This window comes from Patiria miniata, unplaced genomic scaffold (assembly GCF_015706575.1).
Source record: "Patiria miniata isolate m_02_andy unplaced genomic scaffold, ASM1570657v1 HiC_scaffold_1, whole genome shotgun sequence".
Lineage (NCBI taxonomy): Eukaryota > Metazoa > Echinodermata > Asteroidea > Valvatida > Asterinidae > Patiria > Patiria miniata.
Window position 1 is genome coordinate 19,208,618 of NW_024037047.1, and position 27,450 is coordinate 19,236,067.

Here is a 27,450-nt window from a genome sequence, read left to right on the forward strand (position 1 = left end):
GAGGTTGGTAATCGAATGATCGAATAAATTAGGCTTGCTAGAGCTTTGCAACTATCTTGATGCTAGTACTTTGGAGGTGATCCCTAAAATGTGAATTTAACCTTTGACCTCGATCGCCTAAACAAAAACACTGCGATGAAGTTTGACCGACATATCGCGTAAGACAATCAATTTGTTTATTTGAATGGTTGTACTATTTGTAGGACATATTACGTAGTGAAGATTATATCTCAACAACACTTTAGCAATATGTAACAACGCTAGAGTCAAGTATTTTCAAAATATGATTGGTAAATTATGGAAAATGATTTGGATTGCAGTGCCTAGCGCTTAGTATAGCGCCTAGTCCATTTGTAGTTCCAGACCATGTACAGTCATATGGCGGCGCGGTGATTTGCATGATGTCCAAAAAAATGCAAAAAAAAAAATGGTTTCTTGTCTGAACTTTAAAAAAAGAGAGGAGGATCTGCGCACTTTTTTTGCCAACGACGGATCCGAGATAATGTATGGGCTGGCCTAGTCTTATCAAAACATTCACTGCTTTTTCTTGAGATTATTTCCAAGACAGTGCACGTGGATCTAGCCCCATAAATGTGGCCTATTTTACTGGACTACCTCCGTAAACATAGGCCACACATCCACATGTACAAAAACGTGTCGCACTTTGTCAAATTTTGATTTTCACATTTAGGCTTAGTTTGTAGGGTTTTTTTGCTTTAGAAGCATACTCACCCTCTTTATAGGCTCATCAGAAAGTGCTGCCTTTTTCAGATGTCTAATTTTCGTGAAATTTCATGTTGAAATTTTGATACGTAAACGTGTGCAAATGAATCTTGAAATTTCACGAAAAATAGACATAGCGTGGCGGCGCGGTGTATACGTTATAGCGCTGTTGTGCCCATTCTAGAAAATCACGCAAACTAAAGAATGTGCACGCATTCTTAAGAATGAGCGCCCATTCTTAAGAACGAGCACGCGTTCTTAAGAATGAGCGCTCATTCTTAAGATTGGGTGGGAATATCACGTGCACAATTGATGAATTTTGCCCAATCTTAACAAACATTGCACGACATAATTATGTTAAATGAAATGTATAGCGGTTAAAAGGGAAACAATTTATATAAAGAGGAAAGAAAATGTTCTATGCTTCTGTACTCGTATAACTACGATAATTTGAATCAAATTAAACCTGTTATAATGGCTTTTCTCTGCCCACTATGGGAAGTTTTGTAATAACGGAGGACTGGGAACTAGTCTGGGAAGTGCTTTGTTTAGTTTAGGCTAGACAAGTTACAAGTCCCTGTATGTATCGTATGCATGCCACGAAAAAAAAACAATGTCCAAAAGCTGCCAAAATTGCTCTTTTGACTAGATAGAATCCAGCTCTGCGACGTAATGGTGGGGTGTGAACTATAAATTGGTGGCAATTTAAATGGGAAATAGCATTAGCACTATGGGATGTCGCAGTATTCATTCTCATTCTTCACATTCTTCATTCTTTCGTCCCCCCCCCCCCCCCCCCCCCCCCCCCCCCCCCGCTTTTATTATCCCAAAAATCAGAATTCTTTCCACTAGTATTATTATGTCTCTTATTTTTCCCGGTCCCCCCCCCCCCATATCAATACGCCTATACTTATCATATCCACTCTACATGTACTTTTCAGCGCCTTAATTTTTGCGAAGATTGCGCAAGGATCCAGTTGCACATTCTTAAGAATGTGCATGCACATTCTTATAAAGAATGCGTGATTTTCAAGAATGGGCACAACATCGACAAGAAACCTGTTAATTTCTTTATTTGGCCTAAGGCCAAAAAAAAACAATACTTCTGCTTCCGGTTTCCCTACCTACCCTATTCTGACAGCCCCTACCCTAATTTTTTTATGGGAAAAATGAGAATAAAATAATTTCCTACCTACCTGCCCTATTTTCAAATGATGTAATCGGAACCAGAACTATTTTTTTTTTGGCCTAAAGACAACAACTGACTTTTAATTTTTGTAATGGCACACTGTGCATTGATGAGTAATTTTTTTTGAAAAATTAGTTCTATAATTCTTTTTCAAATGTGGCTTCTTCAGCACAACTGTGTGAGTTGAAAAGATTCACCGTCTCAACTCAGCAAATAAAATAAACGTACTTGGGCTCAGACCTTCCTGTTTTCATCACTGATATGCTTCAGTTGACCAGATGTGTATGATCTTGCCATGGCAACGAGAGGGATACTCAGCCTCCGTTTCAACCAAGATCATGGTGAGAGATGTACAAATTCCAAGTACTTAGACCCTCATGGATTTTTATCTCCTTTAAAAAATTTGGATGCAAAGTTAAATTTTAATCATCTGTTCAAAATCAACGTAGTATTGAAATGAAATGCCCATCACAGCTACGTAACTCACCAATAAGGGTATACACATGCATTTCATAAGGTCAGAGAATTAGCATTGAACACTATCTGTTCAAAAGACACTATTTGTTGAAATAAAAAGATTTGGTGAAGGATCATCTTATTCAATCAATCAATCAATCTTACTTTATTTACCACATAACAATACAACAAATATGCCAAGAAAATCATAAGATCACAAAAATGTGGATGGGGTCTCTAAAAAGCAAAGCTTGTCGAGTAGTGACCCCACTGACATATAATTAGTTAATTAATTAATTAGTTCATTTAATTTAAGTTACAATCACATCGCATGCACTTTAACAACATATAAAACAACAAACAAATTAAATATTAGGAATTGCCAACACAATAACGTGACCAAATGTTTAAATTCCTCACCACAATGTTATCGCCTATTACAATTGAATATGATTATTATGGTCCCTTTTTGTTATGCAAGGTTGCTTCTCCTGTGCTATGGACGGAGGTCTGAGAATCTATAACACAGAACCTTTGGCAGAAAAGTTAAGATTAGGTGAGTAATTGAACTGACTTTAGTTAACATTGATACAAAAAGTGCATAATATATCACCTTTCCCAAAACTAAATAGGTCTCTCTGCAACAAAGTTGTTTGCTTACCGCTGATTGGAACACTACCTGTTTCAAAAGACACTATAGTTGTTTGCGTAGGTCTACAGATCCATTCCTCCCCACTCTTTTCCCCAGTATAGCTATGGTCTATTACTTTTGAGCAGATTCGCGGATGAATTATGCAAGACAACCGCATCTTGACCTCTAGATTTTGACCAATCAGCAGGCGCTTTCTATATCGGGTCTTCGGTCATTCACCCTTGTTGTATTATAGACATGGATTAAAAAAACCCAGACACAGCAAAAAAGGCTGTGTCACGCGCTCTAGTATTATGTTACACGATAACGCCCGGCTGTAATGTATTACAAAACACTGCATTCGAATTGCCCAATCAAACGTTTAGTCCTGATTTGGGAATGAAATGACGTCACAGTTTAGTAAAGTCGACTCCGATTGGCTGAGGCACGAGATCGCATAAAATCTGCATGCTTTGATATATCAGACGTTATACAGGAGACTTGGCTCCGTGGATAACTGGTACTGAGCCCCCCCGCCCCCCCCCCCCCCCCCACCCCCGCAAAAAAATAATAAATAAACAAGAAAATCCGCTTGGATAGTTATAACTTTGTACAAGTGTATTGATGACTTACTGCCTTCATCAAAAGTCTTCCACTAATGTTTTAGCTCGGTTATTTCTTGCTGCATTCTGTATCTGTTTTGGTTTGTTTGGTAGATAAAGATGAACTGGGAAGTGTAGCACAAGTGGAGATGCTACACCGGACCAATCTCATTGCTATTGTTGGTAAGAAAATCACGGGTAGTTTTCAATAAGAATAAAACAAATTGCGGAATTAAAGCAGCAAAGATTACCGTAAGCTGGAGTAAACTTAGAAAAGTCACCATGTAAGAGTAAGAATAAGGGAATAAATGTGTGCTCCGGAGATTTTTATCACTCTGTTTTAGACCACTTCGAGTCTGGGTGCTGATAATTACCCGAGCCGGAGGCGTGGGTAATTATCAGCACCCAGAGTCTACGTGGTCTTAAACAGAGTGATAAATACCGACGGAGCACATATTTATTCCCATTCATAATACCTTTTTGGAAAAAAAATTCATATAATTCGTTCAAAACATCCCGATTTTGTTCATCAAATTCACTTTATGCTTTTTGAAACATTCCTCTTGCAAAATAATGGAGTGTTCAGCTGGCGAGTAAGATGTAAACAACCCTTTTATGGAGATTGACGCGCGTGTATCATGTTCTGTGCGATGTCGCGCAGAACGCACCTGGCGCGTTGTGTTTTGAATTTAGAACTATAAAATTCTGACTCCCTGGTAGTGTTGCGCATGCCTACGTGAGGATTGTGAGCGTTCAACCAATGAAACGATAAGAGGCACTGGATTTTTAGGAGTCCCCATTTTATTGCGACACTGGAAAAGTGTTTAAGACCAGCTAGCCATGTCTTTATCATCCGTTTAAGACCGGCCACGTGACGGGCTCTCGACCAATAGGAATGCGTAAACTGTCTTAGGTATATATGAATGATATATTTATACATTTCCCTTACGTGTTTCTTTCGAGAGACAACTTTTTACTTTGTGTAATTGTGATATCCTTTTTATACATTACTTTTTTATGCCCCGCGGCGAAGCCGAAGGGGCATACTGTTTCCGCCTTGTCCTTCCGTGGGTGGGTGGGTGGGTGTGTTAGTGGGTGGGTGGGTGGGTGTGTGTGTCCGGATAAATCTTGTCAGCGCGATAACTTGAGAAATACTTAACATATGAACTTCAAATTTGGTTTGTGGATTGCCCTTGGTAATCCTAAGAAGCCTTTTGCATTTGGGGCCGAAAGGTCAAGGGTCAAGGTCACAGTGGCTGAAACAATAGAAATTTTGTCAGCGCGATAACTTGAGAAATACTTAACATATGAACTTCATATTTGGTTTGTGGATTGTCCTTGGTAATCCTAAAAGCCTTTTGCATTTGGGGCCGAAAGGTCAAGGGTCAAGGTCACAGTGGCTGAAACAATAGAAATTTTGTCAGCGCGATAACTTGAGAAATACTTTACATATGAACTTCAAATTTGGTTTGTGGATTGTCCTTGGCAATTCTAAGAAGCCTTTTGCATTTGGGGTCAAAAGGTCAAGGGTCAAGGTCACAGTGACTAAAACAAAAGAAATTTTGTCAGCGCGATAACTTGAGAAATACTTTACATATGAACTTCAAATTTGGTTTGTGTATTGTTCTTGGTAATCCTAAGAAGCCTATTGCATTTGGGGCCAAAAGGTCAAGGGTCAATGTCACAGTGGCTGAAACAAAAGAAATTTTGTCAGCGTGATATCTTGAGATGTACTTTACATATGAACTTCAAATTTGGTTTGTGGATTGTCCTTGGCAATCCTAAGGAGCCTATCGCATTGGGGGTCGAAAGGTCAAGGGTCAAGATCACAGTGGCTAAAACAATAGAAATCTTGTATTTAATCTGAGATCATAGGGATTAGGGATTAATTCATATAAAACCTACAGAAGACACTAATGCTGTCAATGAACGTTCCATTTGACCAAGGTACATGTAAGTTGATGATAGAGTGGTGTTATGTCATGGAAACAGTCACGGTTGCGGGGCATTTGTGTTTGTAAACACACCTGACTTGTTTCCTTATGTAGGTGGAGGTGTAATGCCAAAGTTTGCAGAGAACACTGTTCTCATCTGGGATGACGCAAAGAAGAAATTTGTCTTGGAGTTGACATTTCCGTCATTTGTGCTGGCTGTCAGGCTTCGAAGGGACAAGTAAGCCAATCAATCACAGTATAATTATACTTTAATTTTTAGTGTTTTTTTTATGTTCAGGGTGTAACTGTGACAACCAAGAATCTACCAGAATCAAGGTTCAAGGTTTTGCTTGAGTTTGATAAAGTAGCGTTTTCTTCCATATAATTATAGCTTAATTTGTTAACTTTTAACCCCTCGTACATTGCCCCCAGCAACAGTTATGACCCTATGGTATCAATCTCTCTAAGCGATTGATTACTATTACTGAGCCAAGCCCCACTTTTATTACTTTGTCCCTCTTACCACATTTCATCACCTAGCCACAAAGTCCATTAGTAGATTCCTTTGTCTCTAGTTTTTATTGCTTTTAAATTGGATTGTCAGCCCCACCTTACTTATTAGATTCTTCACTCTCCTTTATTACTTTCTTCGCACACTCTTCTTTCAACCATCAAACGAGACACATGTCTCCGAATTCTCTCTTGTAATTACGGTAGTTGTTCGATTGTTAGAATAAAGTCGCTGTACGACCAACATCGTGTGTATTCCATTATTCCATCAACCAAACCCCAAAATAGAAGTACATGTATTGGGCTTCATTTCCTAACTAAATTAATGCACCATTTCCTACAGCACAGTAATTTGTTTCCAATTGCAAAGAATTCGAAGGGCCGGTATGATTTTCATTCTCTTTTTTCCCTCTGTAGAATCATTGTTGTCTTGAGAACCAGAATCTTTGTGTACAGCTTTCCCCAGAATCCACAGAAACTCTTCACACTTGACACCAGGCCAAACCCAAGATGTAAGTACATGTATCAAGCAGACACGGAGGAACAAAACACATTCATGTACAAGTAGATGGTTATTCGGGTTTGTGCAGTGGTTCTTTCCTTGCGTTCTGTGATCGAGGTTCGATTCTCTCCCCAGCCAACATGCAGATTGGGTTTTCAGTCCCGACCTGGAGCACGTTTTGGCAGCCCTTGAACTGGAACATGTTTCTGACGTCACAGCCGTGACCTGAAACATGTTTCCTGTGCACCGCGAAAACGACTGACCGAAAAATTTGTTCATGATGTCATGTTACTGCCTACGTGATTGCACACAACCCCCCAAAAATCACGCAGCGACCGGACATGATTAACAATAACATTCAAAGCAGAAGTGGGAGTTTTTTTTATAGCGTTTCCCTAAAGTTCTAAAAAAAGGAGGCCTGATATTCTGTATCAACTTTCGTACCAATTGAAGGTAAAAACCCACTATTTAAACCCCATTTATGGTAAAAAGTAACGTCGTCTGCTAAGCTTGTTTACCTTTCTGCCATCTTGAAACATAAGTGAACCGACCGGAAACCTCGGTTCAACTTTGGTCGAAACAATGACGTCATTTCAGTGTAACTGAAGTGCCAAAACGGCCGCGAACCAGAAACATGTTTACGGTCACAGCGCCAAAACGTGCCCCTGGTTTCATTATGGCGGACACAATACGAGGGCGCTATTTGATTTAGGTAAACATGAAAGACTTTACCAACATCGAACAGCGTCCTCCTATCGTGCCTACCATATCTCAAATAGGCTAATGTTTGTTTTTTTCTGGAATGCTCTTCCGAGGTTTTCCTCAGACTCTAAAACTGATTTTTTTTTTTTCCATCATCTTCCACCTCTAGGTTTCTTCAGACTATGCACTTCGTAGACTTCTTGGTTTCATTACTAGAACAGATCCTGATCATAGATCAGGGTTATAATATTTAAATTCTTTGCATACAAAATTTGAGTTTTTCATATTTTTTCTTTGTCAGGTCTTTGTGAGGTCAGCCCAGGTAGTGACAATCAACTCTTGGTTTTTCCTGGCCGCAAGCAGGGTAGCATACAGCTCGCTGATCTAGCCAACACAGAACCAGCGACTTCAAGTTCACCGGTAACCATCAACGCACATCAGACTGACATTGCCTGCCTTGCGGTGAACCAGGAAGGAACGCTGGTTGCTACAGCGTCTGTGAAGGTACATTTAGCCCAGGGCATTAGTCTGACAGTTGTCATTGATCAATTAGTCCATGTACCACCCCAAACTGCCCTGCCTGTTACTCCCTGTACAGCTCCAACCCACCATGCCTGTTACTCCCTGTACTGCCGCAAACCACCCTGCCTGACTCCCTCTAACGCCCCAAACCACCCTGCCTGTTACTCCCTGTACTGCCCCAAACCACCCTGCCTGTTGCCTCCTGTACTGCCAAAACCGACCCTGCCTGTTACTCCCTGTACTGCCCCAAACTGTCCTGCCTGTTACTCCTTGTACTGCCCAAACCAACCCTGCCTGTTGCCTCCTGTACTGCCCAAACCGACCCTGCCTGTTACTCCCTGTACTGCCCCAAACTGTCCTGCCTGTTACTCCTTGTACTGCCCAAACCAACCCTGCCTGTTACTCCCTGTATTGCCCCAAACTGTCCTGCCTGTTACTCCTTGTACTGCCCAAACCAACCCTGCCTGTTACTCCCTGTATTGCCCCAACCACCCTGCCTGTTACTCCCTGTACTGCCCCAACCCGCCCTGCCTGTTACCTCCTGTACTGCCCCAACCAACCATGCCTGTTACTTACTGTACTGCCCCAAACCGCCCTGCCTGTTACTCCCTGTACTGCCCCAACCCGCCATGCCTGTTACCTCCTGTACTGCCCCAACCGACCCTGCCTGTTACTCCCTGTACTGCCCCAACCACCCTGCCTGTTACTCCCTGTACTGCCCCAACCCGCCCTGCCTGTTACCTCCTGTACTGCCCCAACCAACCATGCCTGTTACTTACTGTACTGCCCCAAACCGCCCTGCCTGTTACTCCCTGTACTGCCCCAACCCGCCATGCCTGTTACCTCCTGTACTGCCCCAACCGACCCTGCCTGTTACTCCCTGTACTGCCCCAACCCGCCATGCCTGTTACCTCCTGTACTGCCCCAACCGACCCTGCCTGTTACTCCCTGTACTGCCCCAACCCGCCATACCCGTTACTCCCTGTACTGCCCCAACTCGGCTTGCCTGTTACCTCCTGTACTGCCCCAACTGACCCTGCCTGTTACTCCCTGTACTGCCCCAACTGACCCTGCCTGTTACTCCCTGTACTGCCCCAACCCGGCTTGCCTGTTACCTCCTGTACTGCCCCAACTGACCCTGCCTGTTACTCCCTGTACCGCCCCAACCGACCCTGCCTGTTACTCCCTGTACTGCCCCAAACTGCCCGAGCACTGTATGGTTTTAGGGACTCATCAGTGAATAAATACAATGTAATACAATGTAATACAATGTAATACAGGTGCTAGTGGGCTAAAAACTGTCCAGCAAGTTGGCGAAGATGTAACAAAGATGACAGTGAAAAAGCTGTCTGCTGTCAGTCAGTATTTTAGTAGACGTTGATCTATCACTTAAGAAGGCATCAGCTCCAGTAAGTTTGGGGTGTTTCTGTATTGTAAGAAAATCCATGAGATTTTTTTAGCACAATGGTTCAGAATTTTAGAATGTTTTTGCCTCTGACATGTCTGAAGAAGGCCTTGTTAAGGCTGAAATATCAGGCCATTTAATTTTTTGTAATTTTTAGAATGTTTAGGAATTTTGAAATGTACATGCTTGTATTCATGCATGTTCATTTTATTTTCTAAGGGAACATTGATCAGAGTGTTTGACACAACTACAAGAAAGCTACTAGTTGAGCTGAGACGAGGGGCAGACCCTGCAACCTTGTATTGGTAAGGACTAAGGAATGGGATTAGCCATGGGCATCGTGAGGGGGGGGGGGGGGGGGGGGGGGGGGGGCCCTTGCCCCCCCCCCCCCCCCCCCCCCCCAGGAAAAGCAACCCCCAAAAAAGGAAGGAAAAAACAAGAGAAAAAAAGAAAAGAAAAAGAGGCGTGAAGTCATAGTGGTGTAAGTTTAATGGTTGGGGGGGGGGCAAAATATCCCTGCCCCCAAAACTGATAAATCAAGAGTATGTTGAGAAATACAAGATTTTTTGGGGTAAAATATGTTTTGCCCCCCTCTAGAAAGAAATCCTGGCGACGTCCATGAGATTAGCTATAGGCTAGGATGTGCTGGGCTTAGGGTTGGTTGGCTGAGGTGGTTTAGGCTGGGTTGGTCGGGCTGGGTTGGGTTGCATTTTGTTGGGTTGGGTTGGGCTGGTTTACAACATTGTAGGTGGGTTGGGTAGGGCTGGGTTGGGTCGGGTTAGGCTGGGTTGGTCGGGCTGGGTTGTTTGGGCTGGGTTGGGTTGGGTCTGGCCCGGTTGTGTTTGGTTGTGTTGCATTGGGTTAGATTGGGTTAAATTTGGCCAGATGAAGTTATACTAGAACCACTATTAAAATGCCTTTTTCTGTTGAATGAATAACATTCATTAAAACCTTTCCACAGCATCAATTTCAGCAATGACTCTGCGTACCTATGTGCATCAAGTGACAAAGGAACAGTCCACATTTTTGCTCTGAAAGACACTTCACTGAACCGCAGATCCACGTAAGTGAATTCCAATATTTCTTAATTTATAACCTTGAATTGTTTTCTGTAACAGTGAATTGTTTCCAAAGATTATTCCTCAAAAGTAAAGCAGTTATTAGGCCAAAAAAAAAGTCTCTGGTTTCTGGTATGGAGCTTGCCCAAAAAGTGGTGCGGCGACGCGGCTTTTTTTTTTTTACCTGTTTTTTTTTTTGCTTCAAATGTCGGCGGATGACTGCAAAATGGTGCCCGACTAAACTTACTGCAAATATATGGGAGTCCAGAGAGGCCACATAAAGCTTATTCTCAATCATAATTCCATCTAAAAACACGTTAAAATTGTGCAGCAGCAGGATTCCAGTCAAACCAGTGAGTTTGGCGGTTTTGAGACATCATCTTTCATTGAAAATTGTTGTTTTTTTTCATTTTGCCGACGCGCATGGCTACGGTGACGCGCGCGCATACCAGAAACCGGAGACTTATTTTTTTTGGCCTTAGTCTGTTACTGTTCTATTTCTGCTTTGGGGCAATTCCAGCATTATGTATTGTCCGTGACACAGCTTTTAAGAGCTCAGTGCATTAACCTGAAAATGTATTTTTCAAATCTTATACATCATCATCTAGTAATGGTCAAGGAGATTACAGACTAGGAGTTTGGGATCATTTCTCAGTTATGGACATTACACTTCCTTTCATTACGCTGGAATTTCCGTACTCTATTTTTTCATCAGTTCCAATTTTTCTCTGTAATTTCAGTTTCTCCAAGATGGGATTCTTGGGTCAGTACGTGGAATCTCAGTGGGGTCTTGCCAATTTCACGGTTCCAGCTGAGTCGGCGTGTGCTTGTGCCTTCGGGCCTCAGACATCGGTCATCGCAGTCTGCGTGGATGGAACCTTCCATAAATACGTCTTTACTCCCGATGGAAACTGCAATCGCGAGTCGTATGACGAGTACTTGGAGATTGGGGATGATGATGAATTCTAATTAAAAGATATTTATAAGATGGAATTCTTTTTTTTGCGTCGGGGTGATGAAAATCAAATTAGGTTTTGCCCTTCACCGACATATAAGCACTGTATACTCAGTGTGTTACCTCCCAAGTGAAAGTTGGAAAAAATCACTTGGGTGGGACTCGAACCCAAGACTTCTTGCTTTCTAGTGCAGACGTCTTACCACTCTACCACCGAGCTAACGGGATCAGTTTTGTCCATCTTATAAACAGTTAATGCGGTACCCGCTGCTATGTACATCAGATTCGAACCAGCCAACCGATCCCATTAGCTCGGTGGTCGAGTGGTAAGACGTCTGCACTTGAAAGCAAGAAGTCGTGGGGTCGAGTCCCACCCGAGTGATTTTTTCCAACTTTCACTCGGGAGGTAACACACTGAGTATACAGTGTTTATACGTCGGTGAAGGGCAAAACCTAATATAACTTAAAGATAATATGGTTGTAACTGTGCATGTATTACCAAAGGCTTTAATTAACCCCAACAGTCCTCATCCAGTTAAACTTCAACACCAGGGTTTGTTGGAATCTGTGGGAGTGAGTACTGCACTAGTAAACTGATTAAGCTTTACATGGGGTCAGGCATGCCCCAATAATCAGAGTCCATCAGTTTGGGTGTAGAGTTTACCATATGGTTTTGGAATTTGAAGTTGGAAGGTTCCTAGAAAATTACTTATGGGGTTAGGGTTAATAGTAACAAAAACCATATACCTAGCTACGCAGAGGAACACAGAATGGTTGCATGCCTGTCTTTGCTACCCAAATCCATACATCACAGAGCAGCAATAAAATTCTTACCATCTTCATCATACCTCAAGCACAACGGGTGCACAAACTCGCACAACAGGATCAATATCCTTTATAAGACAACACGCAAACAAGGACAGTCGCAAGTACTCCTTCCTACCAAGAACTACAGCAGAATGGAACCTCCTGCCAGCATCTGTGAGAGAGGCCCCTTCACTTGATGCATTTAAGGACAATCTACTGAAACTAAACTTGTGCAGTTTAAAAAGCAGAGCTTGTTATTAGTGCCCCCGGCCACACACACCTGCAACCTATACATCTCATAAGGCCAAATAAAAAAGCTTCAGTTTCTGGACTGCGCGTGCATTGCCACAGCCATGCGAGTCAGCAAAAATTTTTTTCAATGTAAGATGATGTCTCAAAACCGCCAAACTCACTGGTTTGACTGGAATCTTGCTGCTACACAATTTTAACGTGTTTTTAGATGGGGTTACTAAAGAGTATAAGCTTTTTGTGGCCTCTCTCGGCTCACATACGTTTTGCACTAAATTTAGTCGGGCACTATTTGCAGTCATCTGCCGACATTTGAAGAAAAAAACAAGTTAAAAAAAAAATTAAAAGCCGCGTCGCCACACCACTTTTGGGGCAAGCTCCATACCAGAAACCGAAGACTTTTTTTTGGCCTAACGGGCGATTGCTTGCAGTATTGATCCAGATCCAGAGTAATCATTTGGAACTTAACCTTCAATTTCAAATCAGGATGCCAATTTTGATGCAAATTCTGTCTCTTCTGTCGAGAAAAGCGAACATTTCGTCGCGTCAGTCAAGGTCGTAAAAATAACTCGATTCTGCAACAATCTCGCGCGAATGCTCCATGGAACAAGGTCTATCTTGCGTATCGTGGCTTCCATTGACTTTGTGTGTAAATCTGGCTTATTTTAAGCAAGATACGACCTTTTGACATTAAAAGCACGTACATGACGTCACAGACCATTTCAGGAGATACGACTTTGTTGCACTGACACGACTTGTTAGATTTGTTACAGTTAAGGGGAGAGTATAACCATTTCAATGACTTGGTCATTGTGTAACATACAGTATCTCTTGTCGCAATTAAAGCAAATATAGACCCAAAAATGATGTGAATCTACAAACTATTTATTTCATTTGTACCCGTACCGCCCCAAACTGCCCTGCCTGTAACTCCCTGTACTGCACCAAACCATCCAAGCACCATTAGTGGATTTATTCAAGAATAAGGCACATTGTGAAAGTACATGTATACATGTACAATGTAGTACAGATAGATTTGGGCAATTCCACGGTTACTCACGTTACATTTTTGATGTACTTTTGAGTTTCCTTGGGCTGTAATTACCTTACTGAAAAGGTTTAATAACTGTTATCCCCATGGTAGATAGAGTAGACCTAGACCTACCTAAGCACCAAAGATGACATCCAGAAAAATGTGTTATGTATGATAAACAAGACGCACAAAATCGGTTACGTTACGAAAATGTAACGTGAGTAACCGTGGAATTGCCCATTTACTATGTCTGCATTGTGTAACCAATAGATGTGAACAAAGACTATACAGTAATTGGAACAATTAATATTCCACATGTACATTCACATTTCATGTACTATTATATAACCGACATACAGATCCTTGTCATTTGATTGGTGGAACTCACATCATGTGACATTCGTTTTGCTCCCATTCACGCCGCGGCTCAAAAAGTACTTTCCGCCCATGGGGAATGGGAAATACTATTAAACAGTTAGGATTATTCTTGTTCCATTACGCGGTATTTGTGTGCAAATGCATGCTGGTGTGTGCGTTCAGTGTTGCGCGTAGCGCGTATTGTTCCAAAGAGCCAGCGCTACAGCGTTCGGTTCAAACATTTTCGTGAAGGGGTGGTTTGGAAGAGAGAAATACATTTTCCTCCAGTTTTGTATTGAAATAAGAGTTCATATATATCAAATGACAAGGATCTAAATGTCATTATATAAAACAAATATTGAGTGGCTTTAAATTGAGAAATGGGAGGAATATTATCGCTCAGTAAAATCTGGACTTTTCCAGTTCACTCGGCTTCGCCTCGTGAAATGGAAAAGTCCAGATTTTACCTTGCGATACTATTCCTCCATTCCACGTTGAGCCACTCAATATTTGTACACTACATGTATATCACCTTTTCATTTTGGAGTGAATAATTAAAGTTGCCTTCTCATGGCTCTTCCACAAATCTGAGTTTTCTTTTCTTCTGATAAAGAATTTTCAAATTGTATTATTTCTACCCAAAAACCTATTGTTTTTGACGTCTTCAAACTTCTGAAAAAAAAAAAGGTTTTGGTTTGGACACAAACAGATCTGCTTTGTGAACAGACTGGCTGCCGGTCTGTACATAATCGACACTGATTGTGAGGCTGGAACCAGCCCATCGCGAGAACGGAACTATTGTCTGGGCAGCCAATAATTCCAAATTGTAAAGTAATAATTCAATAACTAAAAATAGGCCGATTTTTTTCAGTCGGTATTTCAGTGAATAACTTTTGTGTTGCTAGAAAAATAGCAAGTTAGGAATCACATTTTTACAGGATGAAAATCGAAAAGAGTAAAGGGAATGCAACTTTAAATTAATTTGCTAAAATATGTCTGCATACATGTACATCATATCAATAATATAACCAGTTTGCAAATGTTTTTTAAGTGAGGAACATCCTAAAGTATTGAAAAAAACCATTTGTAGGTTTAAACCATTTAAAAGAAAACCAGTTTGTGTATTTTATCAATCTAATCAAAAACATGTATCTAATCTTTGTACATACATGTATTAAATTCTAAACTTTCAAATAAAACAGTATGCAAATCTAGTGATGCAAACTTTCGTCTGCCAAATTCATTAAACTAAGGACTTGTAAAAGTAACCAATAAAGTAAAAAAGAAAGAAAGTCATCGATTTCAGTTGTAAACAAGGACATTTCACAACACAATGCCACTTAGGAAATTTTGCTCACATTTTGGGGTTTCTTTAGAAAATGACAATTTGAAAGTTTTTTACACAATTTAAAATCCAATATAATGTTGTTGTAGTTCCACTCCTGTATTCCGAGTCAGAAAATCAGATTTTGATCAAGTAATTTGAATGTCAACTACTAAACTCAAAGGCTAGTCCCTGTACACGTCTTCAACAAATAGGCCTATGGTTTCTTTCGAAAAATGACAATTTGAAACTTTTTTACACAATTTAAAATCTAATATAATGTTCTTGTAGTTCCACTCCTGTATTCCGAGTCAGAAAATCAGATTTTGATCAAGTAATTTGAATGTTGACTACTAAACTCAAAGGCTAGTCCCTGTACACGTCTTCAACAAATATTAGAAAGTTCCATTTCTTATAAGTCTCTAATTCACACGAAAGCAAAAGCATCATGACATTCGACAGTACCCTAATGAAAAAAATTGCTACTTAATGAAATTTACGTGAAGTATGAACCTGTCTTGTAGTAGCATTCAATTTGTATCGCTCATTTAGATTTATTAATTTTAGCTGTCATGTGAATTTTGAAATTTTCTTCAATTATACATAATGTAGCTCAGTTTACTGGAGCATGTATTTCAAGCATCTTTGAAGATGTCTACTTTCTTCGCCTCCTGCTCTTCTTTGTCCTTGACAACACTGATGACAATCTTTCCTCTAGCACGCCCCGCCTCCACTGCTCTCAGTGCCTCGGGGGTTTCAGTGAATGGAAACACTTTATTAACGACCGGTCGTATCTTCCCTTCCTCAACGAGCGCTGCCACCTTCTTCAGCGCCTCTGCGTTGGCCGTCGCAAACGCCCAGCGGTACTTGCCTCCCACCTTGGCTGTTTGGAGAGCCTTCTTGATGAGGTTAAAGCTAGAGGAGAGGCTTCCAAGTACTGCTCCTTGAGAATCAATGGCTGCCATAAGTGGAGTAATTAGAGTAACATAATTAGCTCCCTTGGCACCATTCAGCAGATTTAAGGAGTACTCCTCCACTTTACCACCTATCGGGTCAAGGATGTAGTCAAATCGGCCAAGTTTCTTGAGTTCCTTTTCAGGATCTGTGGTTCTGTAATCGACAACGTGATCTGCTCCGAGGCTGCGGACAAAGTCAACAGAGTCGGTACTGCATGTAGTCGCTACTCTAGCGTTCCAAGCTTTCAGAAGTTGAATCGCGAAAGATCCGATGCCGCCAGCTCCGCCATGAACAAGAGCAAACCGACCGACAGCATTTTCTGGGCGGAATCTTGCAATGGCGTACGTAGCGCTCCACGTAGTGATTGTGACATACGGAATCGAGGCTGCTTCAACGTGGGACAAGTTGTTTGGTTTGAGGCTGATTTCTCCATTTGTCGTCAGGACGTACTGAGCATGAGCGCCTTGGTTGATCTGATTCACAGTCCCCCAGACTTCGTCTCCGACTTCAAAACCTTTCACCGCCTTTCCCAATCCAACGATGACCCCTGAACAATCACGACCGAGGGTCAAGGGGAACTCCCCTCCAGACTTGACCTTACGACCTTTGTTCATAAGTGTGGCTCCGTAACCTTGCCGCATTTTCACATCTAGCGGGTTTACGCTGCTGGCATGGACTTTAATGAGCACTTGATTTGGTTGAGTGATGACTGGAATTGGCTTTTCAACCAATTTCACTTTGTCGTTGCCACCGTAGCTCTCAATCTGCCAGGCCAACATTGATGTCGTCCCAGAAATGTTGAGGCTTGATGAAGATCGAGCGAAACGGCCATTTGGATCTCGGGATGCTATGCAATTTGGAATTCCTCTCTGCACAAGAGGCAAATAACTTGACTGAACTTGAAGTGGATTCCCCTGAGAAATGGTCCTGCAGAGACGCACATTTCCCACGATGCTCTGCGGCCAACACCCTGCTTTTCTCACTGCTGTCAAACACAGACTCATTTCTTTTGAAAAATAAATCAATGCAAGCTTTCAAAACAGAATTGAAAACGTTCTTTAGTTGTAATGTCTGTATGTTGCAACTTGCAATAACCCAAAGCAAGTATAAAAGCTGCATGCACTGTTTTCAAACATGGAGAAATTTAGCATGTCCATAGTCCAAACATGCTTCACTGTATGTTAATTCGATCTTTGACCCTCATTTAAATATTTTGGAGAAGCATTTAAAATGACGTCAGTGTCAACGAGGTCATATTCACTGGTACCCACAGGAACGTGGGTGGGTTATTGAAGGCGCAACAATTATGATTACCAGTTAAATATCGTGTCATCATCATCATCAAACGAAAATCCGATGATCGTGTTTACGTTTACAATTTACAGTGCGAAGAATTCTAAGATAAAACCACACAAACCTGACCGAAAATGTCAACCGATTTCTCGTTTTATCTGTAAATAGACTTTAGACAGGCGAAAACATGGACGTGGATATGGAATTGGACTCGGATTTGATGACGAAGTTTAGTAGTTTAGGCACAACGGACCGCGATGTGTTGGTCGGCGAATTTCAGAAATTGGCCGGCAACAATTTGAACCCGACGGCCTGTGCATTCTTCTTAGATATGAACAACTGGTTGGTATTTTTGCCTTTTGTAAAAAGTTTTAATTATGTTTATTCGACTTAATCAAGAGAAGTCCCTGAATTGGTTTTAAACAAAATGTTTACCATAATCTGTCATTAATATCACAGTACCAGGTCCTACAAAAAAACTACAATAATATTTACAAACATGACAAAAATTATGTGAATATGTCTTTTTATTTTTGTTTATAAACCTTGTTTACTTGTTTTGAATACAGGAATTTACAGGCTGCTATTGGTTCATATTACGACATTGAAAACTCCGCCCCACAGACGAAGCTTCCACGAATGACCTTAATCAAAGATGTAACGATCGGTGAAGGTGAATCCATCACGCCAAACACAGAGTTCACGAAAACGTGGCGAGTTAAAAACAATGGTATGTTTGAGAGGGTTTTTTCCACAGACCTACCTTTTTTACACGCCAACATTGTTTCAAATTTGTGATATTTGTGAGTAGACTGGTTCATGTGTATTAGCACTATCTTGGTCAGGTGACTCGGCACAGCTCTAGCGAGCGCGAGCGCAATCAAAACGCATCAGCCATGAATGGCCCTCGCTATTGCTGTTCTGCCCGTACATTTTGCCCTCTTGGCTAAGCTGGCACCGATAAACAGGTCTATTGTTTGGCTTGTGTAAACTACATTTGCACAAAATAACGAAATAAAGCTCTGTGATACATACATGTACATGTACATCACACAATTGGAAATGTAATGTGTGTGCTGCCACGCCCCCAAATTGACATTCCAGGCAAGACTAGATACCCTCTATTCTCAAGATGGAATTTGCGTCTCACAATCAACCAGGAAAACACTAAGTATACAGTGATGACAAAACCCAACATTGAATTTACATCACCCCGACTCAAATTTCATCTCATGATTAGTTTGGTTGCGGTACCCACTGCTATATTAGATACAAACCAGCCAGCCGACCCTGGCAAGCTCGGTGGTCGAGTGGTAAGACATCTGCACTAGTAAGGCCAAAAAAAATTAAAATTTCTGCTTCCGATTACATGGCATTCGAAAACAGGGTAGGTGGGTAGGGATTTTTTCCTTTTTTTGGCCAATTTCAAGGGTAAAAGGTAGAAATTGATGGTTTTGGTTTTTTTTTTCCCATAAAAAATTAGGGTAGGGGCTGTCAGAAAAGGGTAGGTAGGGATACCGGAAGCAGAATTTTTTTGGGGGGGGGGGCCTAAGCAGGACGTCGTGGGTTCGAGTCCCCATCCGAGCAGTTTGTGAATTTTTTCTCACAACAATCACTCGGGACAACACTGAGTATACAGTGTTTATGCAAATTCGTCAGTGAAGGGCAAAACCCAATATTGAATAGATGCTCTCATTGTTTTTGTAGCATTCCTGTCTGCGTGTGTTGTTCCTATATTGGAATCACCATTGCAATATGTTGGGTGCAGAGATAAACTTTGTGTGAAGATTTGTTATTGTGTTTTTACAAAATATACATTCCACAAGTGATAAGAGCCACTGTGACAGCCTGTGTTTATGTTACGCCCCAAATATGGTAATGGTCCCAACTATAGCTGGGACGATCCTAACTATAGTTGGGACGATCCTAACTGCAGCTGGGACGATCCTAACTGTAGCTGGGACGATCCTAACTATAGTTGGGACGATCCTAACTGCAGCTGGGACGATCCTAACTATAGTTGGGACGATCCTAACTGCAGCTGGGACGATCCTAACTGCAGCTGGGACGATCCTAACTGTAGCTGGGACGATCCTAACTATAGTTGGGACGATCCTAACTGCAGTTGGGACGATCCTAACTGTAGTTGGGACGATCCAACTGTAGCTGGGACGATCCTAACTGTAGCTTGGACGATCCTAACTGTAGTTGGGACGATCCTAACTGTAGCTTGGACGATCCTAACTGCAGTTGGGACGATCCTAACTGCAGCTGGGACGATCCTAACTGTAGCTGGGACGATCCTAACTGCAGCTGGGACGATCCTAACTGTAGCTGGGACGATCCTAACTGCAGCTGGGACGATCCTAACTGCAGCTGGGACGATCCTAACTGTAGCTGGGACGATCCTAACTGTAGCTGGGACGATCCTAACTGCAGCTGGGACGATCCTAACTGTAGCTTGGACGATCCTAACTGTAGCTGGGACGATCCTAACTGCAGCTGGGACGATCCTAACTGTAGCTGGGACGATCCTAACTGTAGCTGGGACGATCCTAACTGCAGCTGGGACGATCCTAACTGCAGCTGGGACGATCCTAACTGCAGCTGGGACGATCCTAACTGCAGCTGGGACGATCCTAACTGTAGCTGGGACGATCCTAACTGTAGCTGGGACGATCCTAACTGTAGCTTGGACGATCCTAACTGTAGTTGGGACGATCCTAACTGTAGCTTGGACGATCCTAACTGCAGTTGGGACGATCCTAACTGTAGCTGGGACGATCCTAACTGCAGCTGGGACGATCCTAACTGTAGCTTGGACGATCCTAACTGTAGTTGGGACGATCCTAACTGTAGCTGGGACGATCCTAACTATAGTTGGGATGATAAACTGTAGCTTGGACGATCCTAACTGTAGTTGGGACAACCTAACTGTAGTTGGGACGATCCTAAGTGTAGTTGGCATCGTCCCAACTTTAGTTGAGATGATGCCATAGTTGGGATGTAACGTTTACATCACAATGCATTTTATATCCATTAAAATGAATATGTACTGGTACCCCATGGAGTTGAATGTGTGGAGAAAGTGGTCAAATGCATGAACAGAAATTTATAATTACAAGAGGGTTCTGTAACTATTGGCTTCAAGGAATGACACAATAAGTATAGACTCTTGTCCACATCTTTTCAACATTTGTCTTTTTTCCTGCCCACCTTCTTTTGTGGGGAGAGGAAATCACAACATTTGCAGCATGTTTTGTCCTTATAATTTGTTTCAACATAATGGTAGTTTTGTGTATGTAAGTTCAAAATCTGTAGGAAGGGCTGCGGCTCAATTTAGGATCAGAAAAAGAGCCGAGAAAATTGAAGAATCCATGCGCCATCTTGGGAAGGGGGGAAAGGCCGCCTTTTTTTTTTTTTAACTGGACAAGAAACTACTTTCCTTTACTTGCTTAAACATGTTAAAGACATAGTCCATCATTTGTAATTTGTGCATTTTGTTCGTTTGAAGCAACAAGAGTGTTCAAAATCTAATGAAGGATACTGAACAACTAACCTGATGAAGTTTCAGCTCAGCTTCAGCTGTATAATCTGAGAAAAACAGCATTCTAGGATCTCAATTTCATATCAAAAGTTGCTAAATCAAGTTTTGAATTGCAGCTTTACCTGTACGTGATGTCGCGCACTGATCCGACAAATTATAGCAACCGTGCATGCCTGTGCGTCGTGCTAATGCTTGCGCACACTGCGCCGAATAACAAAACGAACTACTAATTTAAATTTTCCTACGGTGCTTCTTAAGATGCACCGTTGGAAATGCCTTCTTCCGTTGATTTCTTCAAAATGAGAGCTTGCCAGAAAGATTAATTTCACAGGGAGTTTAGTCCCCTTACTATCTTTCAACCAGTATGTTTTTCAACAATAATTACACTAGTTACTTTTTTGGATAGCTGCAAATGATGGACTCCGGCTTTAAAACAGGAAACTAATTTCCCAGTGTGTCAACATGCTTCCTGTTGATTTGCAAGAGAGCTGAATTTTCTCAAAATCAGGAAACAAACTGATAATGTTCTGATAAAGAGACATTTATGAGCGGAAAGGGCGTTTCCATATCAGGAAACAAAATGTCTGTCTCTTGATACATGACAAGAATTGATCCATTCGTTTGCTGTGGGCAGTTCATCTTTAATCAAAGACAGTTTTCACACATTGTACAAACTGGTCTAAAGCTGTTTTTTCTTTTTTCAAATAGATTTACATTTTCAATGTTTTGATTTTAATCTAACAATAATAATGTGGTGTTTATATACATGTAGCCCTTAATACCAAAGGTCTTGAAGCGCTTCACAATTATTACCCCTGTTCATCAGACCATGTGACCAGTTTTTGCAGCAGCTTGAGATCAGCACATTCTAGTCTCTACCTTCACAGGTACCCATTTATACTCCTGGGTGGAGAGAGGTGATTGTAGTAAAGTGTCTTGCCCAAGAACACAAGCACCATGTTCCCCATCAGAGTTCAAACCCTCGCACCACGTCACACGAGTCAAACACTGTAACCACTGGACCATAACGTTCCACTGTGTCTTCTTAGATGGTAATCCAAGGATATCACCATGATTTTGTTTGCCTTTAGGGGACGAGCCGTGGCCTCCCGGTATATGCCTGCGTTTCACCAGCGGACACCAACTCGGACCCTACGATCATATATTCTTAGAACATCTTGAACCCCAGCAAACGTTAGACATCAGTATACGGATGTGTAGCCCCTCAGCGTGCGGCCTTTATCAGGGACAGTGGAGAATGTGTACAACCACTGGGTTCTTCTTTGGAGGTGAGTTCAATTGGAATTATTATAACAATTAGAAAATAATGTTGCACTTGGCCAGTTCTAAGCAAGTATGTTTAAAGGTATAGTCCATCATTTGTAATTTGTGCATTTTGTTCGTTTGAAGCAACAAAAGTGCTCAAAATCTAAAGAAGGGTACTGAACAACTAACCTGACGAAGTTTCAGCTCAGCTTCAGCTGTGTATTCCGAGAAAACAGCATTCTAAGATCTCGATTTCAAATCAAAAGTTGCTGAATCATGTTTTGAATTAGGCCTGAATTCAGTGTCCGATACACGTTCTCACTGTGCCGATTCCAGTTACGCGATGTCGAGCACTGATCTGACGAATTTTAGCAACTGCGCGCTTGTGTGCGTCGTGTAAATGCTGGTGTGCACTTCGCCGAATAACAAAATGAACTTCTATAATTTGAGTTTCCTACGGTGCCTCTTAAGAAGCACTGTTGGAAAGGCCTTCTTTTGTTGATTTCTTCAAAATGACAGCTTGCCAGAAAGAATGATTTCACAGGGAGTTTAGTCCCCTCACTATCTTTCAAACAAGAATGTTTTTAACAAAATTGACGCCAGTTACTTTTCAGATAGCTGCAAATGATGGACTCTAGCTTTAAAACCAGCGAGGGGCTTGGTCGCAAATCTGGCCTGAACTGAAAGCGAGGGCCCTTTTCAGCATCCAGGCCTAACCAGTTTAAAATCGGCCAAGATATATATGTATTCTCACTCACAAATATCTTTCGGTCAAAAAGTCAAAAATTCACAAATTTACAACAATTTTGTTCAATAAGTCATTTCATGTTTTGTGAAACACCTCTGGCCACGTCTGTGGTATGTACCTCGTGTGCTTGTACTAAAAATCTCCTAAATTGGCGTGCGTGGGGGCGCATACTGCGCGATGTGGTGCAGAATGCGGAATTGTGTTTGAAATCAGCTGGTGTTTATTAGCGGTTTACAACCACCCACGTGACAGGCTGTTGACCAATAGGAATTGGTAAACTGTCTCAGATATTTATGAATGGATAACACTGGCTTTAGAGGGACACGTATACTTTCTGCTGAGCTCAATAACATGATGCACCTTTGAATAGCAGAAACTGTTCTTTCTTCCAGCACCTTTTTCATTTTTTAAAGTTACTGAAAAAAAATATTGAATTTTGGATGCTATTTTCCCCATACCATTTAATCGTCGGTCTTTCAGAAACAATATGGGTGATACTGGATGTGAGAACGGATGGAATGCTGGGCTTGACTCAACAAATGTCGTCATTGGCAACAGGTATGTATACACAATTTGCATAATTGTAATTCCATCAACATTTGTTTCATTTTTAAAAACTCATCACAGCTTTGTAACTGGACAAAAGTTTAAAAGCTCACGTCACTTTGTATAAGAATTTTTAAGCCACATGTTCATGTCATGAAATTTGTTTAATGCAATCCTTGAAATGTACCTTTGTGTTCCATTTAATTGCTTTTTAATCTTATTGCCATTTCAAGGGCGTTTTGATACCTTGGTGGTTTATTAGCTTATGAAATTTTCCATATTCATGAGCAAAACTGTGTTGTCATTCAAGGCAGAAATTCAGTTTCACATCTGCTTCAGCATAGAGTCACCAGAATATTAGGGGTTTGCTGTGGTTACTGCTCTGCTTCCAACGATTCATTGCTGTTGCAGTACAGGGAACACGTTATTCACAAATGTTTTGGGTTTACAGTTTGAAGAGGAAAAGCCGCTATCCGAAGAGTGCGTGCCTAAAGTGACATCATAGCAACAGTGCCCTCAGTTGTCAGTAAAAGCATCAAACATTTTAAATGTAAACAAAAGTACACTTTGCAAAAACGTTTACCAAAAAGGGATGTCTCGTAGTTTTTCATGCATTTCGGAGGAATGTATATTCAGTACAAACAGACTAGGCTAACCTTCTCATGTTTTTGTTTATCTACTTACTCTTTCCATAAACTTTGACAGATCAAACAGATCCCTCAATCAACTCTACACCTCTGCCCTTCGGCGGTTCTCCCAGTTCCCCAGGTAGGCCCCCAGATTCAACCACCACCCACCCACAGCTTAGAGCATCACATTTCCAGGTACGAAACGGCCGATCATTTTCCTATTTCTAAATCCATTCCTTTCTCTGGAAACAAATTGGCGGGCTGCACAGGAGGTATAGCTGCATTGTTGACAGGTACTTTCCAAAGGCGACGATGAAAATACACGCAAAATGTACCTTTATAGGATATGAATACAACCATTTGGTTGGAATAAAGTATATCTTAAAAAATAGCAGTACATAATAAGTATTAGAGTGTCGTAAAGGTTTGAGTAGTGCATCACTAAGGTACTGACCCTTCAGTTTCTGCCAGGCAATTCAGGATTTTGCCGTATGGTCAAACCCCCATCCCCCTACTCGCAGACACAGATCTACGCCATCACTGGAGAGTATGGATAACGTTTCAAATCCCTGCACAATTCTTTTGTGTGGTTAAGCTCAGGGCAAGCAGGCAGATTCATTCACGCTTCACTGCTCTCCACGGTGCTGTTTTTGTATGCAGTGACTCTCTGTCTGACACAGTTACTTTACCACTTCATATCTCTTCACCTGAAACTGACCTGCAGGGTTTTAAAGGGTTTTACATATTACTCTGAATATTGACTTTCCACTAGGAGAGTTACTATTATTGCATTTCATTTCACAGAATGAATGGTCTTTTTTCCTGTGCAGGTCAATCATTATGATAGCAGTAGCCCGCCGCAGCTTATTTCTTCCCCAGCAATATTCTCTAGCACACCGCATCCTCAACCACACCCCTCTCAGCAATATTCTACAGAGCAACCTCTAAGCTCCGCCTACCAGCAGATGTCTCTCAGTAGTGACAGCCAATCAGAAGAGAGCTCACCGCGGCAACCCAATGGGCTGGGCTTTCCAGGTTCTCTATAGCATTAGCTCATTAGTATATATGTAAATGATGTATGTAGAGTTTCATGGCTCACAGAGCATAGAGGGCGCTTTTGTTCAGTTGGGTGATGATTGGTTTGTCATGTGATCTAGATCTGACTTTTGATTGGATGAGATGTCTTGCTTTTGTGAAGATGAACCAATGAAAATCAACCATGGTAATGTTGAATTCTTTACCCTTAAAGAGTCCAATTTTGATACTTTACCCTGAAAGTAATGTCATGAAAAACTCAGTTATTTTATTTTATGAATGACAATGCCACTTATATGTTAAGAAATCTGTGATGCATTTTTAAAGTTTAATTCTGTACATGTCATACTAATTTAAGGAGTTTTACAATTATGAAAAATGCTGAAATTCTGTTTTCCTCATTGTTGAACCACTGCAAAATATTCTTGACCTTTCATTAACAATTGCATACTGAATACTTGCACTGCAAACTAGCCAGTTTTTCTTTACTCGCATTTTTGCAGAAAAGAAAATAGATTGTTATTGCATCAGATCAAGCAGCAAGAACACTATTGGTTATCCCGCGAGTGCGAGTGGAACAATGAATTTATCTTCAAGCAAACTTGACGCACAGTAACGATTGAACATGCACGCTGTACAAAAACTTTTCAGTGGTTATCCTTTTACACGTGTGCGTTGTACGGAATGGCGTGCGCATCTTAGAATAGCGCAATACGCGGAGTGCGGTATGGACTGTGGCCTTGCTATCCGCTTCGTTCACAAGTACCCCCTCACCGGCAAAGGAAGTACAGTTGGGGGTGCGTGGCCACTGCGTGTACATAGAACAAATCCACTGGTGTACGCGCGTCACACACAAGGAACGGTGCGCGTCAACCAGCGAAATATACCGCCCATGGGACGTCGTTGCTAGATAAAAGGGCGCCCTCTTTTGGTAGCGCACGGAGCTCATATGGTTATATGTAGTACGGCTTGTTGCCATGGAACAACCAATTAGGATCGAGTATTCAAGTTTACTTGAAGATAATAATTATACAGTTTGCTGACTGTAACGTAAGTTTCTGTTCATTGATGTTGAAGATGAACTGGAATTTCTGCAGATTTTCATTTGGTCTCCATCATTGATTGCCTGAGGATGGCTCATTGCATATAGCTCAAGACTTCTTGTCAGTGAAGTTCTTTGGTTTTACCAAAGTCTTTGGTTTTTTGTGTCCAGATTTATAGGGTCTGTAGATGGGTCATTCTATACATTTGGGGTCCACTTTTTTCCTGTCCCTGTTACATCAGACATCTGTAATGTTACAATTCTGATGCACTCCTTAATGCAGTCATCCTCCAAGAGTGATCATGAATAGCAAACTATCTACACAACAAATACAAAAATCAATGGAAGTCATTCTTAATGATACTTGAATGGCAAATGACAAAGTAGCAAGGTAACAGGGACAGGAAAATGTTACACTTGGACCCTGAATTTATAGAATAACCACATAGCCTGATTTATGGGCTGTCTTTGAAGGAAGTTAATTATTGTGATATTTGTAGAAATGAGTTCGCATCACTCTCGAACAAATTATTGGGAAAATAGAAAAAAAATTATCAGGAGAAAAAAACAATTAAGTTTGATATTACTAATCTTAAAATGTGTTTTATGAAAGTTCAAGATTGGCACTGTAATAGCTTTTTAATAATGAATTGTAATGATCATTATTTATTATTTATGTATAGAAATCCTGGCCCATATTTGAGTCATTTTGTTACAAGATATAGATAATTGGCTTCTTGATAAATTATTTAAGACACTGGTTTTTTTTCTCCCAATCTACAAGATTTGGCCAATCAGCTTGAACAGTTATCCACACAGGATCGTCTTTGATTAGGAATGTTAATCAAATCGTGAAAATCATGAGGATTTTGATTTTTTTCTTCTATGCAGGGATTAACTACTGCCAAACTACAAATGTATCTGAAATTGGCAGGTGGAAATCAACGAATTTTAGGCCAAAAAAAAAAATAAGTCGGTCTCTGGTCAGCGCGCGCGTCAATTTTAATCATGCGCGTCGATCTTTTTTTTCCCAAAATGTTCCGCGGTAGCTCCAACAGCGCCCTCTATTTCCGCACCTCATTTTTTTTTACCGAAGAGCACCAAGGAATGGGAAATTGCACCAAGGCAAATGATCGAAAGCACCAAGGCAAATTATGGAGGACACCAATGTACATGAGGACACCAAAAAAGTAAAATAGTACCCACCTTGTCTGTACAATCCAAGCTTGAAGAAAAAAAAAAGCCACGTGGCCGCGTCAATTCCGGAACTTTGGTCTGACCAGAGACCGAATATTTTTTTTTTGGCCTTATAGACTGAATTTAATCATTACTACCAAAAAGTGTTGACACGGTACAATTTTGAGTCACACGTCAAGGTAAAATCTTTTGCAGTCCGCAGGTATCTTTTGAGGGTTTTGTGTGTGTAAT

General features: G+C 41.3%; 3 protein-coding genes across 4 annotated transcripts; 2 read left to right on the plus strand and 1 right to left on the minus strand.

The window, feature by feature from the left end:
• Window positions 1–82: 82 nt before the first annotated feature.
• LOC119724750 (WD repeat domain phosphoinositide-interacting protein 4-like) lies at window positions 83–11,286 on the plus strand. Of its 2 annotated transcripts, none has more exons than XM_038195954.1 (10): window positions 83–158; window positions 2,082–2,253; window positions 2,850–2,924; window positions 3,716–3,784; window positions 5,650–5,773; window positions 6,463–6,557; window positions 7,551–7,753; window positions 9,396–9,481; window positions 10,138–10,239; window positions 10,975–11,286. In XM_038195954.1, exons 2-10 carry the CDS (start codon window positions 2,208–2,210, stop codon window positions 11,201–11,203), a joined length of 1,029 nt encoding a protein of 342 aa, XP_038051882.1. In that variant the 5' UTR covers window positions 83–158; window positions 2,082–2,207; the 3' UTR covers window positions 11,204–11,286. The 2 variants fall into 2 exon arrangements, with proteins under 2 accessions (XP_038051882.1, XP_038051891.1); XM_038195963.1 differs by having other exon boundaries at window positions 120–158; window positions 2,183–2,253.
• Window positions 11,287–15,163: 3,877 nt separating this feature from the next.
• On the minus strand, window positions 15,164–17,129 carry LOC119724763 (reticulon-4-interacting protein 1, mitochondrial-like). Its single transcript, XM_038195973.1, has one exon. The coding sequence runs from the start codon at window positions 16,918–16,920 to the stop codon at window positions 15,595–15,597; it is 1,326 nt and encodes a 441-aa protein (XP_038051901.1). The 5' UTR covers window positions 16,921–17,129; the 3' UTR covers window positions 15,164–15,594.
• A 100-nt stretch (window positions 17,130–17,229) lies between these two features.
• On the plus strand, window positions 17,230–25,822 carry LOC119724772 (protein ILRUN-like). The gene is made up of 6 exons (XM_038195985.1): window positions 17,230–17,551; window positions 17,779–17,939; window positions 21,848–22,045; window positions 23,251–23,328; window positions 24,022–24,140; window positions 24,776–25,822. Exons 1-6 carry the CDS (start codon window positions 17,397–17,399, stop codon window positions 24,989–24,991), a joined length of 927 nt encoding a protein of 308 aa, XP_038051913.1. The 5' UTR covers window positions 17,230–17,396; the 3' UTR covers window positions 24,992–25,822.
• Window positions 25,823–27,450: the final 1,628 nt, after the last annotated feature.

Coding starts and splice junctions, on each gene's coding strand:
- LOC119724750 (XM_038195954.1), top strand. CDS start 2,208: ATGGCAACGAGAGGGATACTCAGCCTCCGTTTCAACCAAGATCATG. Junction 2,925..3,715: donor GGCAGAAAAGTTAAGATTAG/GTGAGTAATTGA, acceptor TTTGTTTGGTAG/ATAAAGATGAACTGGGAAGT. Junction 5,774..6,462: donor GTCAGGCTTCGAAGGGACAA/GTAAGCCAATCA, acceptor TTCCCTCTGTAG/AATCATTGTTGTCTTGAGAA.
- LOC119724772 (XM_038195985.1), top strand. CDS start 17,397: ATGGACGTGGATATGGAATTGGACTCGGATTTGATGACGAAGTTTAGT. Junction 23,329..24,021: donor AATGTCGTCATTGGCAACAG/GTATGTATACAC, acceptor AAACTTTGACAG/ATCAAACAGATCCCTCAATC. Junction 24,141..24,775: donor TTAGAGCATCACATTTCCAG/GTACGAAACGGC, acceptor TTTCCTGTGCAG/GTCAATCATTATGATAGCAG.
- LOC119724763 (XM_038195973.1), bottom strand. CDS start 16,920: ATGAGTCTGTGTTTGACAGCAGTGAGAAAAGCAGGGTGTTGGCCGCAG.